We start from the raw sequence: 17,332 nt of genomic DNA, 5'->3' as shown, positions 1-17,332 counted from the left end.
GAGTGGGAAGGGAAGGTTGAGAATCACTACTCTAGACCCAATTGTTACTGAAATATTTTGCTTGAGAAAACTTGTCATTGTCCCATTTCCTTTGGAGTTATGAAACAGTGCACATAACGAGTCAATTAGGTACGATTAAAACAGTGGTTTTCAAATTTTTTTCTTCCCACTCACATACCACCTTAAGCAATCCCTGACTAATCACAGAGCACCTATGGCATAGGGAATACTTAAAGTGGTATGTGAGTGGGAAGAAAAAGGTTGAGAATCACTGCATTAGATGTATATATAAATGAAGTGCCCTGTCCATCGCAGCTGACTAAGCTTAATTAGAGTATCAAAATGCAGTGGATTTTGTGGAGTTAATATTGGTGGTATCTCTTCAGTGTTTTGAGATGCCTGCTGCAAGCAGTCTGGTTCTCAGAAGGATAAAGGGTGCAGGAATCACAGCATTACAGTACAGCTGTGTATATAACATGAACTTTATACCAAGTTTGAGGCCTTGATTTTGAAATATACATCGTTCCTCAAATTGCCAAAAGCTATTTCCTGACATTGAAGATGGAGGTGGATTTTACTGATGTTTGCCTTTTGCTTCTGGGATATAGGTCTTAAGGTCTTGAGGTGGATGTTTATTGGGTTGGGGTTGAGGGACAATGTTATGCAGCTGAGGCAGGTTAACAAAGGACCATTGTTTGGTGTAAGGTCTGTGGTGTGCTTCATTGAACAAGTCACTAAACTTGGTCTCAGATTATGCTTGACAACTGAGATTGGAGTGATCTTGACTGAACAGTTATCCATTTGCCCTGCAGATTAACTTCACTCCTGTAGGAAACTTGTTAGAAGTGAGGTGCAATTTGTGGTAAGAAGAGTATTTGGGTAATGATTGATTCTCATTTATCTCAAATGCAACTGAAATTGATTATGTTGCAGACCTGCTGATTAACATCACAGTAACACCAGCTGTAGGGTAGAAGAGAATTTTGAGAGCATTCAAATTTGAGGAGGTTGCTCTTTAGTTCCTCCTGATTGACAGAGGTAAAGATTTTTGTAAGTTTAAAATATAGTGGTTGATGCTGCTTCCTTTATTTCTGCATGTTGATTGGGGGATCCAAATTAGATTTGGAGTATTTCTGGTATGTAGTCTTGATTTCCAATATTCTTTGTATATTCAGTGTTTCATTTAGTTGTTTAAATTCCTGAAAACTTAAATTGGAGATCATTCCATACCATACATGCCTTGTATCCTAGATGAAATGCAATGCTGTATTCCAGATGAGGTCAGACCAGGCACAAGAAAATGGGAACAAAGTTAGACCATGTCACCAGGATGCCCTGCTCGTCAACACAATTATGGCTGATTTATGCCCAGGTTTAACTTCTGTCAGAGTATCCTGGAGCGTTCAATTTCCCTGATCATTCAAAAATGTATCCCCTTCCTCTTTAAATATTCCCAGCGATCAAGCCTCCATAATCCTCCATGGTAGAGAATTCTGCTCTCAGCAAGAAAGTAGTAGTATACATCTTTGTTTAAAATGACCTCGCCATTGCAATCTTGTAATGATGTCCCTTTGTTCAAGGTTCTTGCCAGTAGAAACATCTTAACATCTACCCATTTGTGCCTCTTTTAATCGTGTTTCAACCCCTCTATTTTTTAAGCTCCAAAGAATATAGTTCCATGTTCTTTAGTCATTCATGATAGGACAACTCTCTCATCTCATGAATTAGTCAAACTAATTTCTTCTAGATTGTCTCTAATGCTTATATCACTTTCAAAAACAGGTCCAAGTCCCCAGATATGCATGACCTTACCAGCACTAGTACATTTATAAATTACACCAAAATTTCTGGAACACCCTGGAAACAAAAGCCAAGATGCCATTTTCTGACTTACTGCACTTGCTTGATGAGTTTTTGCAATTCGTGCACAAGAACACTTAGATCTCTCTTCACTTAATTGCAATTTCACTAGTTAAATAATAGTTTGTCTTTTGATTCCCTTACTGAAGTACATCAAACTTTTTCCATTAAGCTCCATTTAATAAGATTTTACTCATCTCATGAATTAGTCAAACTAATTTCTTCTAGATTGTCTCTAATGCTTATATCACTTTCAAAAACAGGTCCAAGTCCCCAGATATGCATGACCTTACCAGCACTAGTACATTTATAGATTTCTGGAACACCCTGGAAACAAAAGCCAAGATGCCATTTTCTGACTTACTGCACTTGCTTGATGAGTTTTTGCAATTCGTGCACAAGAACACTTAGATCTCTCTTCACTTAATTGCAATTTCACTAGTTAAATAATAGTTTGTCTTTTGATTCCCTTACTGAAGTACATCAAACTTTTTCCATTAAGCTCCATTTAATAAGATTTTACTCATCATTTCATTATCCTGTTGCAGATTACAAATATCCTCATTTCAGTATGTTTTTCCATCTTTTTCAACATCATTGACAAATGGCACTCTCACTTTCTCTAACTCATTAACATAGATGAAAAACATTTTATTGCCAACAATTGATGCTTCAACCACTAGTCACATCCTTCCAGTTTGGAAAAGACCCATTTATTCTTACTCTGTGTTTGTGAGCACCAGACTTCAAATCAGTATTAACACATTCTCCCCGATATCATAAGTTATTGTGCAATAGTTTTTTAATGAAATGCTTTGTCTTTTGTACAACAGAACCACGAGTTAGTTCCTCATTTTGTATTCAACTCCTTTGCAAATGAATCCCAATGGTGGACTGAATCTTCCTGCGACATTGGCATGTGAAATTTCCTATAGGAATCAGGAGTAGGAATCCAAGCTGTGTTTGCTCTCGTTGATTCAAATGAACTGAACCCAGTAATAGTACTTCAAGAAGATATCATAACAGATTAAGCTAATGCACAGAAAAAGGGAAGTAAATCTGTTGAAAAGCGCATTGTGAGATATGATGTAGGAAGTTATCTGGGACTTCTTAAAATTATGCTGTGTACCTAGAGATCTTCTCTGATTTTGCTAATGGTCATTTGATTTTGAGGTGCATAATGGTATGCACTATTGTATAATGAAACCAGATAGCAAAAATGTTTATAAACATATAGAGTGGAAAAAGTAGATTTAGGACAGAGATTAGGGACTGCTTCTCCCAGAGAGTAGTGAATCTGTAGAATCCTTTGCTTATGGAAGCAGCAGAAGCTACCTCATTGAATGTATTTAAGACATGCAGAATTTTGAAGAATAGGGAAATTAAGGATTATAGGGAACAGGCTATAAAAGTGGGACATCAATACTAGCCATCCTCCACCACGACAGGGTCAGAGAGCTGTAGGTAAGCCTTGAAACACCTCACCTAGTGCTTGAAGTCATTCAGGGCAGTAACTGACTGCGGGTTGATGTTGAGACGTTCCAGTCGCAGCATATACTCCATCCCTAGAAAGATTTTTATTAATAAAATTGTAGAATACGTCGAAAGAATCAAAGACTTGTTGATCCGAACCAAGGCTTTTATTAACAAAAGACTGGAGCGTATCACATGTAGGTCGACCAGTCCAGAATTATCTGGGTCTGGCAAGGAGCAACCCTTTAAGACCTGCCAGTCGGCATGGCTACGCTGTCAGCCAATCACAGCCATCCTATACTACAATATACACATATATACATCAGGGATAGAATCCGTACTATACACCTTGCGGGTAGGTGAGATTGGAATGAGGGGTCATAAGTTGAGGGTTGGGGGCAAAAGTTTAGAATTAACATGAGAGGGGGCTTCTTCACTCAGAGAGTGAGTGGAATGACTTTCCGGAAGAGGTGGTCGCGGCAGGGTCAATTTTGTCATTTAAGAGAGGGTTGGATGAGAGGGGATTGGAGGGTTATGGACAGGGAGCAAGTAGGTGAGACTGGAGAACTTCACGAATCTATGTGGACTAGAGAGGCTGAGATGGCCTGTTTCCGTACTGTAATTATACATGGTTATAACATATGTCACAGGCCCCGCATTTGCCCTGTCTACACTCCAGGGAATAAAGTCCTAAGCTGTTAAACCTTTCCCTGTAACTCAGCTCCTGAAGCCTGGGCAACATCCTAGTAAATTGTCTCTGCCCTCTTTCTATCTTATTGATATCTGTCCTGTAGTTCGGTGACCAAAACTGCACACAATACTCCACTTTTGGCCTCACCAATGTTTTATATAACTTTACCATAACATCCCAACTCCTGGCCTCAATACTTTGATTTATGAAGACCAAGACACCAAAAGCTCTCTTTGCAACTCTATCCCCCTGTGACACCACTTTCAGGGAATTATGCACCTGTATTCCCAGATCCCTCTGTTCTTCCGCACTCCTCAGTGCCCGACCATTCACCATGTACGTCCTTTCTGGTTTGTCCTTTTGCACAAATTATTTATTTTAAAAAAGCTTGCATGTAGGGATTGTAATTTATAGGCTGGCACGGTTACCACAATGTTATGAGAGCACCAGTGAGCTCAGTTTGAATCCAGCACTGTCTGTAAGGAGTTCTCCCCGTGTCTACATGGGTTTTCCCCAGGGCCTCTGGTTTCTTCCCACCCTCCCAAAACCTATGGAGATTGTACCTGTATTTGGTCTAATTGAGCGGTGTGGGCTCATTGGCAGGAAGGACCTGTAACTGCTGTATGTTTAAATTTAAATTTTTGATTTTTGCATCTGAAATGCACAATACCGCTGCCATAAAACAGCAAATTTCATGAAAATAAACCTGACCTGATATATTTGTTTAATCTGTCTTTATCGGTGATTTAATGCTTCCAGCTGCCACTAATCTGCGTAACATTAGAGAACTTGCACAGGTGGCTTTCTCTCTGATGGCTACTGTCCCAGCATGTGGCTCTTTTACAGACTTTCATGGGCTTCGTTGAACATAATTTATGTACCTGCCTAAAGTGCCATTTCCACCTCGTGCTACTCAGCATTTTCCTGAATTATTTCGGTGACTTGTTTTCAATTTCATCACGTTCAGTGAAGGATATCAATAAAATTTCTTCTGGAAATTTAAACGACTATTTATATAGCGCCCTTAATATCCATGTCCACTCTTTCACCGGCTCTCCTGAAAGTTCAGTTATGAATTCAGCAATGGTTGGATGGGAGGTGTCAGAGAGTAGTGGTAAAAAATTGTTTGTCAAATTGGAGGCTGGTGACTAGTGGAGTTCCTCAGGGATCGGTCCTGGGTCCACGATTGTTATATATATATTAACGATCTGGAAGAAGGGGTGGTGAATTGGATAAGTAAGTTTACAGATGATACAAAGATTGGTGGTATAGTGGACAGTGAGGAAGATTACCGTAGCTTAAAAAGAGATCTAGGAAAGCTAGAGGAGTGGGCTGAGAAATGGCTGATGGAATTTAATACGGATAAGTGTGAAGTGTTGCATTTTGGAAAGGCAAATCTAAATAGGTCATATACATTGAATGGTAGACAATTGAGGAGTGCAGAGCAACAAAGGGATTTAGGAGTTACGGTAAATAGTACCCTCAAAGTTGATACTCAGGTAGATGGAGTGGTGAAAAACATTTGGAATGTTGGCCTTCATAAATCGGAGTATTGAATTCAAGAGTTGGGATGTTATGATGAAATTGTACAAAGCATTGGTGAGGCCAAGTTTGGAATACTGTGTGCAGTTCTGGTCACCGAATTATAGGAAGGATATAAACAAAATAGAGAGAGTGCAGAGAAGGTTCATGAGAATGTTGACAGGATGTCAGGATTTGAGTTACAGAGAAAGGTTGAGCAGCCTGGGGCTTTTTTCTCTGGAGCGTAGAAGATTGAGGGGGGGTTTGCTGGAGGTGTTCGAGATTTTAAAAGGGACAGAGAGAGTCAACGTGGATAGGCTTTTTCAATTAAGAGTGGGGGATATTCAAACCAGAGGCCATGATTTGAGATTGAAGGGGGAAAATTATAAGGGGAACATGAGGGGAAATTTCTTCACGCAAAGGGTGGTTGGGACGTGGAATAAGCTTCCGGCGGAGGTGTTTGAAGCAAGTACGTTATTTACATTTAAGGAAAGACTGGATAATTACATGGAGGGGAGAGGATTGGAGGGGTATGGACCAGCTGCTGGTCAGTGGGACTAGGAGGGTGGGGATTTGTTCCGGCACGGACTAGTAGGGCCAAACTTGCCTGTTCTGTGCTGTATATGGTTATATGGAACTGACTTCTCGGTCAGATCTGCCATGTTCTTTCTGAATGGCAGAGTACACCATTCTCTCCTGCTCTTAATTCTTGTTTATTGCTGTCAGAGAATACACTCACACATGTATACCAGGAGACTACTTTCATTCTACATATTTTAGAATTTTTTTGGAATGCATTTTGTTGAATACTATTTGTGGATGATAGCCATTGATATTTTAAAGTTGCATGGTTATTTCAAATACAAATGTCTTTTGATCAGGTGCTGAGTGTTTAAAAAAAGTTTTTGTATGGAGTTAGGGAATTAAAAGCCAAGGCTTAACTGGACTAATAACAAGATGGACCAAAAGGTGCATTTCTTGCCTGTAAATTCTATTTCCATTATTTTAATCGATTAATGTTACAATTTTTTCTTCATGCGCATGTCGGTCTTTGTTTCAACTAATCTCCTGGTGGTGAATTCACATTTTTCCTGGACTTGGTGAAGAGTTCCTGTTAACATCTAATTGGATTTTGGGTAACCATCTTGTATTGATGGCCTCTGGTTTTCTTCTTGTGGGAAGCATCCTTTTTTTTTTGTTCTTTGAAGCTCTTTCTTAATTTGAAGCCATACTTTTGGTCAGCTTCAAGATAAGAGTCAAAGATAGTTGATCCTTCTGATTGTGTAACTTTATAGTTCTGGTATTATACAACTAACTGACACCCCCACTAGTGCCTTTTGATTTTATTTTACTCTTTTACTAAGTGTGGTATAAACCAAATCTCAAACAGTAAATCTATGGTCATTTAACTGGTAGTATATGTAAAAATTTATGTTGCCTGCACAAGCAATTTCCTGAATATTTTTATTGCTTGGTCTGCTTAGAGTTGAGAAGTAAACATTGTTTTGAATTATGTTTATTCTACTTTGAAGCTTCTGGTCCTTTTAATGTTAGTGTTTTTGATACAGTATTTCCTATATTAAAATCTATTTCTTATCCTAAAAGCTGGTTTGTTTCTGATTCTGTGTGATATGTTTGAATATTTTTCTTTTTCTACAGGTAACTATACTAGAGAGCACAGAAGGGTTTGGTTTGCAGATGGTATTCTGCCAAATGGAGAAGTAGCAGACCCAACGACAATGACAGGAAGTTCACCAGTTGGTACATGCAAAGGAACACCTGAAGATGTGTGCCAAGGACTAAAAATGGTATTGATTAATGCAAGCGAGCTTCTCCTTAAACAATAACTTTGCATTCTGTATTTTACTAAAATAAATTTGCAAAAAAATTGGAGAATTCTATAACATAAATTTCTGAATTGCTTTAAGATCAATGTTTTTCCCTTCCCTCCAATTCACAGCCTTCATCACAGAATGCAGGTGATAACTTACTTTCTGATCTTTCAAGTCAAGTTGATGCACTGAAGACTGATCCAGCAGGTTCAGCTCATGTTCAAAATATGAAGTCTGACATTTCTCAGACAGACTACAGAGCACTGACAGCTGTTGGAAAGTATGTTCCAAAGATTATGAACCTCATTCCAAATGATGAGCAAGGCCTGCCTCCTATTGTTAGAACAGGAGAGCAAAAAGGTAATTCTGGATATCTGAAATGCTTCATGAAATCTTTTTGCACATTCCATTCAAATTGTTTCGAACATAAAAATCAGAAGGAAATGTGAAGTTTCTATTGCAAATAAGTGCAATTAAAATTCTTGTCACATTTTGTGAAGTATAAATATATTTCCTAAAATATTTTTTATCTAGCATCAATTTATTTGTAGGAATTTGTAGCAATGTAGTGGTTCTCAACCTTTTTCTTTCCGCTCACATACCACTTTAAGTATTCCCTATGCTCTGTGATTAGTAAGGAATTGCTTGAGGTGGTATGTTAGTGGAAAGAAAAGGTTTGAAAACCACTGCTCTAATTGTACCTAATTGACTGGTTACGTGCATAGTTTTATAACTCCAAAGGAAATGGGCCACTGGCAAGTTTTCTCAAGCAAAATGTTTCAGTAACAATTGGATCTAGAGCAGTTTGGGTCTCAACTCTAGAACAATTGGGTCTCAACCTTCCCTTCCCACTCACATACACCTTAAGCAATGCCTTACTAATCGCAGAGCACTGATGGCATAGGGATTATTTAAAGTGGTGTGTGAGTGGAAAGAAAAGAGAAGCGCTGATCTATGCTGAAGTCAAAATAAAGAAAAATCATATAAATAGCAGTTTACTTGAATACCACTAAAAACCAAAATAATTGTGACTTTAAAATTGTTGAAAATTTCAACTTGCGTTAATGTTTATTGTTCAAATAAATCTTTCCATTTTGAGGGATGGATCTATGTAAAGGAAAAAGTAAGAGGCAAATATGCATCTAATCTTTGCTTGTTTCATGGAGAGGTCCTCATTTTTTTGTGTATTAAAGCACTTCAGACAATGGATCAGCAAATGAATGCTTTTTATGTAAGTTGATTTAAATTTAATATTTTTAAATGAACAAAAATGGACATGTGACATGTTGAGTTAAACTGGCAGATTTTGCTTGCATCTCTAATGCTATCATGTTTGCCATCTTCTTGGCTCATTCGATAGAACTGGCATGTTTCGTTAAAAAGATTGAAAGGTCAGTCACTTTATTGAGAATTTAAGAGCAAAATCTAAAATGATAATGAGTTTATTTTTCTAGACATTGTACAAAGTATATATGCACCAAAATTCTTTCTCACCAAACAGCCAAACAGGTACTTTGTCAAGAAAAACTACAATAGTATACCTTAAATTAAATTAAAAAGAAAATACAAAAGATAGATAATATTTACAATTATCATATTGCAAAAGAAAACAATGGTGTTTCAATGGTGCAGAGTATTTATGACAAGTGTTATAAGGGCAGGTGCAAGAGCCTTTGGAAAGAAACTGTTCAACCAAGAGGTGCAGGTCTCGGGCTTTGGTATCTTCTACCTGAAGACAGCAGTAAGAAGTGATTGTGACCAGGATGATGGCAGTTCTTTGTTTGGCTGCCTTTTTGAGGCAAAGCTTCATATTAAAGTCTTCAATGGATGGGAGGTTGGAGACTGTGATGGACCTAGCTCTATATGTTACCTTCTGGATCTTTCTGCATTCCTGAGCAGTTGAAATTCCAAACCAGTCCGTAATGTAACCATTCAGTATACTTTTCACAGTGCATCTTTAGAGGTTTGATGGAGTATTCGATGACATGCCAAATCTGTTCATACTTCTTAGAAAGTAGAGGCCTTCGGGTGCCTTCTTCATGGTTGTCTTGATATGCTGGGTCCAGGAAAGGACGTCTGAAATATGGACTTCCAGGAACTTGAAGCTACTAACCCTCTCCACTGCCTCTCATCAACATGGACAGGTGTATGTCCCTCAGTCTCCCCTTCCTAAAATCAACAAGAAGCTCCTCGATCTTGGTGACGTTGAGAGCAAGATTGTTCTTCTGGGACAACCCAAACAGATTCTCAATCTCCATCCTGTGTTCTGATTCATCATTTACCGGTTATTTGGCCCACAACAAAAGTGTAATCAGTGACCTTTGTATATTGCCTGCACATGGCCACACGGTTGAGGGAACAGAACAGGGCACTAAGCAGCTTTTAGGTGTCCCTGTGTTGATGGTCAGCCAGGAGGAATGATGTTATTGATCTGCATTCAAGAGATTGAGGAAGTCAAGGATTCAGATGCAGAGGGATGAACTGAGTCCCAGATCCCTTAGCTCTGTCATAATTTTTTTTGGAATGCTGATTTTGAACTTGGAGCTTTAGATAGTGAACAACCGCATGGAATGCAGTAGGTGTTCTGGTCTTCCAGGTCACCCAACGCATAGTGGAGGGCCAGCGAAATGGTGTCTGCCATTTACCTGTTGTGATGATAGTCGCAATGATCTGGAGTTGACCTGCTCCATAAATGACCTCTCAGAGCACTTCATCATGATGTATCGGGCAGACCACTTTATTCATTGGAATAATGGATGCCCTTTTGAATCAAGTGGGGATCTCTGACTGTGGTAGCAAGAAAAATGTTCACAAAAACTTGAGCCAGTTGGTTCGCACAGGTTTTGAGCACCCAGTCAGGTATACCATCTGGTCTGGATGCTTTTTAAGGATTCACCCACCTGAAGGTTCTGTTCACCTCAGCCTCATCTGGAAGCACAGAATCACTGGCAAAGTTGCAAGAGTGCTTAGTTTTCCCTTTCAAAGCGAGCACAAAGTTATTGAGCTCGCCCGGGAAAACAAATTGTAATTAATTATATTACCTTGCTTCACTTTGTCAGATGTGTGGCATGCAAGCCCAGCCACAGGTCCATTTGAAACTCCAGGTTGGTCTGGAATTATCTTTTTGTGGTCGTATTTGCCTTCTGGAGATTGTGCCTGTCTCTCTGTACATTTCTGAACTCCCAGATCTGAACACCACAGATTTGTTCTTCAACAATTTACAGATGTCTTGGTTCATCCTTGGCTTCTGGTTAGAAGGTACCCGGACAGTCTTAGTAGGAACACACTAATGAACGCATTTTCTTATAAAATTGTTAACCACTGTGGCATATTCATTTAGATCCACTGCCCAGTCCTTGAACATGGCCCAGTCCACTGACTCCAGTCAGTCATGAAACTACTCTTCTGCTTCTCCCAACCACCTCTATAGAGTCGTCACTGCTAGTCCCTTGCTCTTCAGCTTCTCTCTGTGTGCAGGAAGGAGAAGCACAGCCAGGTGGTCCAATTTTCCAAAGTGCAAATATGGAATGGAGTGGTTGGCGGGCCTTGATGCTGGTATAGCTGCTGTCGAAAGTGTTCGATCCCCTGGTGTTGCAGGATTTGTGTTGGTGGAAGTTTGGGAGTACCTTCTTTAAGCTGGCTGAGTTGAAGTCCTCAGTGATGATAGAGAAGGCATCAGGATGTGCTGTATGATGTTTGTTGATCATGGCATGTAGATCATCCAGTGCTAGCTTATCGTCTGCTTGTGGAAGGATGTAAATTACAGTCAGGACAATGGAGTTGAATTCTTTCAGGAGGTAGAAGGGTCAGGAGTTCAGTTCCAAATGAGGGAAACAGGCTTGGGACAGAATCTCTGAGCACCATGAAGAATTAACCATGAAGTTGACACTGTTTCCTTTTCCTTTACCCAAGGATGTCACTTAGTCTATGTGATGTAAAGAAAACCTTTCAGATAAAGGCCCAAGTTCAGAGAGATAAGGGCAGGCTGTGTCTCTGTGAAGCACACAGCAAATCCTCGTGTCCCTCTGGTACAGCAATCTTGCCCTTGGGTCTTTAGTTTTATTCTCCAGAGATTGTACATTGTCTAAGAGGATGCTAGGAAGGGGGTAGGGTCCTGATTCTTACTTGGAATCCAGTCCAACAACAATGATTCTGACAACAATGATGCTTCCAGGATGCTGTATTTACTAATCTTGTGTGCTTATAGCTTATAATTAATGGCTTAATTCACTATTATATATAATTCAATATTGCCTTTATGTTTTCTTGATTTAGTACCATGGTTGAAATGTGAAGGCATTGTCCACCCCTCTTTTTCTGTTTTTATTAAAGGTGATGATTATGAAGTTGGTTATTCTGTAAAGGCAAAATGCCTTCACTATTCACATTCACTTTTTGCTTTATTCTCTTTTTGTATATGGTGAAGATCAAGTCATGGTGGAGGAGCATCCAACTCAGAACCAGGCAATGTTGCTGCTACAAGATGGAGAAGCAAATTTATTGACCTTTGTGCTGAATGCCAATCTTTTAATTGATGTGAAACTTGTGAATTGTGAGTAGATCCACTAATTAACTAAGAAATGTATCTCTTCTTACACTGAGATTGAAATTTGTTAATGTTTTTATTCCTGATGTTATTGCCTTCTGCAGTTATCCAAGAATGTGGATCTGTAGCGTTTGTTTTTATTGTCACATAATAAAAATGTAATATGCATGATATACTTCAACTTATGTCTGTTGTAAGGCAAAAATTCATTATGAGCATTGCCTGGCACCCTCTAACAATAGGAGAAAGATAAGGAAAAGAAAGTCCCTTCAAAACAGTGTGTTAGTAGATTCATCTCCAGCACTCATGCAACCTCTGTAGCCACACAGTCTCCAGTTCAACTCATTAGCAAACCTGTGTTCCACATCTAAACCTTCAATATGATCAGGAAGCCTTTGGCACCTGAGGCCTTTCAGGAGCCCCCATTCCCCTCAGCACCCTCTTTTTTTTTTAATTTTTTTTTGACACTATGAACCATATTAATCAAAATGCACACAAACATATCCCTCTTGAATATACCTTTTTCCCCCCTACCTTCCCTCCCTCCTTCCCACCCCCCTCCAAACCCATTAAACATTCAACATAAACAATACAATAAAACCATTAAACAATGTCATCACACAATCAAAATAAACAAGAAAATTGTTTTACACATGGATTAGTTCATTTCGTCGTCTTCTCATTCTATCATTTTAGGGGATGGAGGTCCGTGGTAGGCCCTCTCTGTTGTGTTCCGTGTATGGTTCCCAAATTTGTTCAAATAATGTGACTTGATTTTTTAAATTTTATGTTATTTTTTCCAATGGAATACATTTATTCGTTTCTATGTACCATTGCTGTACTCTCAGGCTCTCTTCTGATCTCCAAGTTGACATTGTACATTTTTTTGCTTTCGCTAAGGCTATCATAATAAATCTTTTTTGCGCTTCATCCAGTTCGAGGTCTAATTCTTTACTTCTTATCTTACTTAGAAGAAAGATCCCTGGATTTTTTTGATATGTTGCTTTTTGTGATTTTATTTAATACTTGATTGAGATCTTCCCAAAACTTTTTCACTTTCTACCATGCCCAAATTGCATGTACTGTTGTTCCCGTTTCCTTCTTACAGCGAAAACATATATCTGATAATGTTGGATCCCATTTATTTAACTTTTGGGGCGTGATATATAGCCTGTGTAACCAATTATATTTTATCATGCAAAATCTCGTATTTATTATATTTCTCTTAGATCCGAAGCATAACTTTTCTCATATTTCATTTTTTATCTTTGTTTAAATCTTTGTCCCACTTTTGTTTGGGCTTGTAGCTTATTTCATCATTTTCTTTCTCTTGCAGCTTGATGTACATGTTTGTTATAAATCTTTTAATTATCATTGTGTCTGTAATCAGATATTCAAAGCTGCTTCCTTCTGGTAATCTCAATATGCTTACCAATTTGTCCTTGAAGTAGGTTTTCAGTTGGTGGTATGCAAACATTGTACCATGAGTTATTCCATATTTGTACTTCATTTGTTCAAATGATAATAAATTATTTCCCAAAAAACAATTTTCTATTATTTTAATTACTTTTCTTTCCCATTCTCTAAAGGAAAGGTTATCTATTGTGAAAGGGATTAGTTGATTTTGTGTCAATAATAATTTTGGTAGTTGGTAATTTGTTTTTTTTCCTTTCGACGTGAATCTTCTTCCATATGTTGAGTAAATGGTGCAGTACTGGTGAACTATGTTGAGTAAATGGTGCAGTACTGGTGAACTATATTGCACCAGTTTTTCGTCCCACTGATAAAGTATATGTTCTGGTACATTCTCCCCTATTTTACCTAGCTCTGTCTTGGTCCAATCTGGTTTTTCCCTTGTTTGATAAAAATCTGATAGATATCTTAATTGTGTTGCTCTATAATAATTTTTAAAGTTTGGTAGCTGCAAACCACCTTGTTTGTACCATTCTGTTAATTTATCTAGTGCTATCCTTGGTTTCCCCCACCTTTCCATAAGAATTTTTTTATTATTCTCTTTAGTTCAGAATTTCTCCGTTAAGAAAATTGGTAATGATTGAAATAGGTATTTTATCCTTGGGAAGATATTCATTTTAATGCAATTTACCTTTCTTATCAGTAATCCTGTAATTTATTCATTAATGGCTGATAATTTAATTTGTATAGGTGGCCTAACTTATTATCTAATCCAATACCTAGATATTAGATTGCTTGTGATTGCCATTTAAATGGTGATTCTTTTTTAAACTCTGTGTAATCCGCATTATTCATTGGCATCGCTTCACTTTTATTTGCATTGATCTTGTACCCCGATATTTCTCCATATTCCTTCATTTTCTTATGTAATTCTTTTATTGATATTTCTGGTTCTGTTAAGTATATTATGATGCCATCTGCAAATAAACTGATTTTATATTCCTTCTCTTTTATTTTTATCCCTTTTATTTTATTTTCTATTCTTATCAGTTCTGCCAATGGTTCTATTGCTAAAGCGAACAGTGAGGGAGATAGTGCGCATCCCTGCCTAGTTGACCTACTTAATTTAAATTGGTTTGATATATATCCATTTACTGTCACCTTCGCCAATGGTCCCTTATATAATGCTTTAATCCAATTAATCTATTTCTCTGGTAGGTTGAACCTCTGTAATACTTTGAATAAATAATTGCATTTTACCCTGTCAAAGGCTTTCTCTGCTTATAAAGCAACAGCCACTGTTGATATCTTATTTCCTTGTACTGAATGTTCCAGTTTTATATATTTAAAAAAAAAGGCTTCTTTCACAGGCCATTTAAAGCCTACACAGTCGTCGGCATCAGAACCAGGTGATAGAACCTTAGGGAGCAAGGCTGTATCTCTGCTTCTCAGTCTCCCGGGTTCGTACCAGCAGTGGTGCTACGGTTACAGCATCTCCAGCAGTGCGACCATTATTTCTATGCATTATGTCAATCCAATCTAAAAAATTATTTCATATAGATGGTATTGTTTTAATTATCCAGAACCTTAGGGAGCAAGGCTGTGTCCCTGCTTCTTAGTCTCCCGGGTTCGTACCAGCAGTGGTGCTACCGTTACAGCATCTCCAGCAGTGCCACCATTATTTCTATGCATTATGTCAATCCAATCTAAACAATTATTTCACATAGATGGTATTGTTTTAATTATCTTGTACCTTTACCGCAAAGCAAGATTCCTTCGCTCTGTCTACATCAGTGACAAAAATCTCCCAGTAGCAACCTGTTCAATTCTCCACTACGCACTGACATGTCTGTCCATGACCTCGTACTGTCAAACCCAGACCACCCATAAATTGGAGGAACATCACCTAATTTTCCACCTGTGTACTCTCCAAGGTGATGACATCCACAGCAACTTCTCTAGTTTTTGCTAGCCTAATTCCTGTTCTCTCTCTCTCTTTCCCATACCTCTTGTCTTCTTTCCTTCAGCTCTTCACCCCCTTCCCTTTCCATTCACAGAGCCATCCTCTTCTCCATTTTTGCTTGTGTGCCCTCCCTCCCTTATCCACCTATTACCTCCTGCCTGTGGGATTGTGCTCCTCCCCTTGCCTTTCCTTACCTGCCCCTCACCATTTTTATTCGGGTGCCTTCCCACATTTTGTTCATACCCTGATGAAGGCCTCAAGCCCAAAACATTGCTTATGTGTCTTTATTTGTTTGACCTGCTGTGTTTCTCCAGCATTGTGTTTTTACATCTGGATATCCAACTCTTTCAAGCAACCCAATTCAGATGGCCAGTACAGTTGCTGGTCAGTTTCAAATTAAAAGTTTAATTGTTTGTTATGAGTGAACTCTATATTGGACACAAATATCCGTATAACATTATAATTGTTCAGTTCATCAGAATCAGAATTTATTGTCATGAACATGTCACAAAATTTATTCTATTGTGGCAGCATTACATTGCAAATATTTCTATAAATTATATTTCAAAATATGTAAATAATGTAAAATATAAGAGAAAGTGAGGTAGTGTCTGTGGGTCATTACCATTGAGAAATCTAATGGCAGAGGGGATGAAGCTGACCTTGTGCTGTTGGGTTCTTGTCTTCAGGCTCCTGTACCTTCCTTCCTGATGGTAGCAGTATGAAGAGGGCATGGTCTAGATGGTGAGGATAGAGGCTGCTTTCTTAAGACACCACCTCTTGTAGATGTCCTCAATGGAGTGAAGACTGGTGCTCGTGATGTTGCTGGCTGAGTTAACAACTCTCTGAAGTTTTTTTCTTGTGCATTGTTACGTCCATCCAGACCATGATACGATGAATCAGAATGCTCTCTTCAGTACACCTGTAGACACTTTCAGAAATCTTTGGACACATACCAAATATCTTCAAACTCCTCATGAAATACAGCTGTTGGTGAGCCTTCATCGTGACTGCATCGATATGTAGGCCCCAGAACAGATTCTCAGATGTTGACACCAAGGAATTTTTAAGTTTTTTGACCCTCTCTACTATCGAGCCCTCGATGAGGACTGGTTCATGTTCTCCTGATTTCCTTCTGGCCCACAATCATATCTTTGGTTTTTCTGACATTGAGTGTAAGATTGTTGTTGTGATGCTACATAACTAGTTGATCTATCTCCCTTGCGTACCTTTCGCATTGTTGTCTGTGATTCTGCCGACGACCGTGGTGTCATCAGCAAATTTGTAGATAGTGTTGGAATTGTGCCTGGTTGCACAGTCATCGATGTAGAGTGAATAGAGCAGTGGGTTAAGCACGCTTTGATCATCAATGAGGAGGAGACACTGTTTCTAATTTGTACTGACCTTTTGATAAGAAAGTTAAGGATCCAGCTGCAGTGGGGGCTGCAGATGCCCACGTTTTGGAACTTGTTGACCACCACTGAGGGAATGATGGTGTTGAAGGCTGAGCTATAATCAATGTAGTGGGATGTATGTGTCTATGTGATCGAGAACTGAGTGAAACTGAGTAATATTGCCTCTGCTGTAGAATGATTGTGGCAGTAGGGAAATTGCAGTGGGTCTAGATCTTTACTTAAATACATGTTAATTCTGGCCATGGCCAACCTCTTAAAACTTTTCCTCACAGTAGGTGTGTGTGATACTGATTGATAGTCATTGAAGCAGCTCACTCTTCTCTTGGGTACTGGGATGATTAATGCCCTTTTGAAGCAGGTGGGAACCTCCGTCTACAGCAATGAGGGGTTGAAAATGTCCGTGTACACTCTGATTAATTGGTTGGCGCAGATTTTCAATACCCTGCCAGATACGCCATCAGGGCCTGACACCCTATGAGGGTTCACCACCCTTAATGATATTCTGATGTTGACCTCAGAGACAGATATCACAGGTCGTCAGCTTGCGCAGGGATTCTCGTTGGCACTGTTGAGTCCTTCTCATAGTGACCATAAAAGGTGTTCAGCTCATCGGGGAGT

The 17,332-nt window shown here is 38.8% G+C and overlaps 1 protein-coding gene across 4 annotated transcripts in view; it reads left to right on the top strand.

The window, feature by feature from the left end:
- Nucleotides 1-17,332, top strand: part of zfyve16 (zinc finger, FYVE domain containing 16) — a 125,746-nt gene that overhangs the window by 64,638 nt on the left and 43,776 nt on the right. For all 4 annotated transcript variants that reach the window (XM_069936541.1, XM_069936530.1, XM_069936515.1 and 1 more), the window contains 3 exons: nt 7,205-7,353; nt 7,506-7,737; nt 11,804-11,929. In XM_069936541.1, coding sequence (XP_069792642.1) covers nt 7,205-7,353; nt 7,506-7,737; nt 11,804-11,929 — 507 coding nt within the window. The remainder of the gene's footprint in view (nt 1-7,204; nt 7,354-7,505; nt 7,738-11,803; nt 11,930-17,332) is intronic.

The sequence above is a fragment of the Narcine bancroftii genome, chromosome 1 (assembly GCF_036971445.1).
Source record: "Narcine bancroftii isolate sNarBan1 chromosome 1, sNarBan1.hap1, whole genome shotgun sequence".
Lineage (NCBI taxonomy): Eukaryota > Metazoa > Chordata > Chondrichthyes > Torpediniformes > Narcinidae > Narcine > Narcine bancroftii.
Note: the sequence above shows the minus strand (reverse complement) of the source record. Positions and strands in the feature narration are given on the sequence as shown.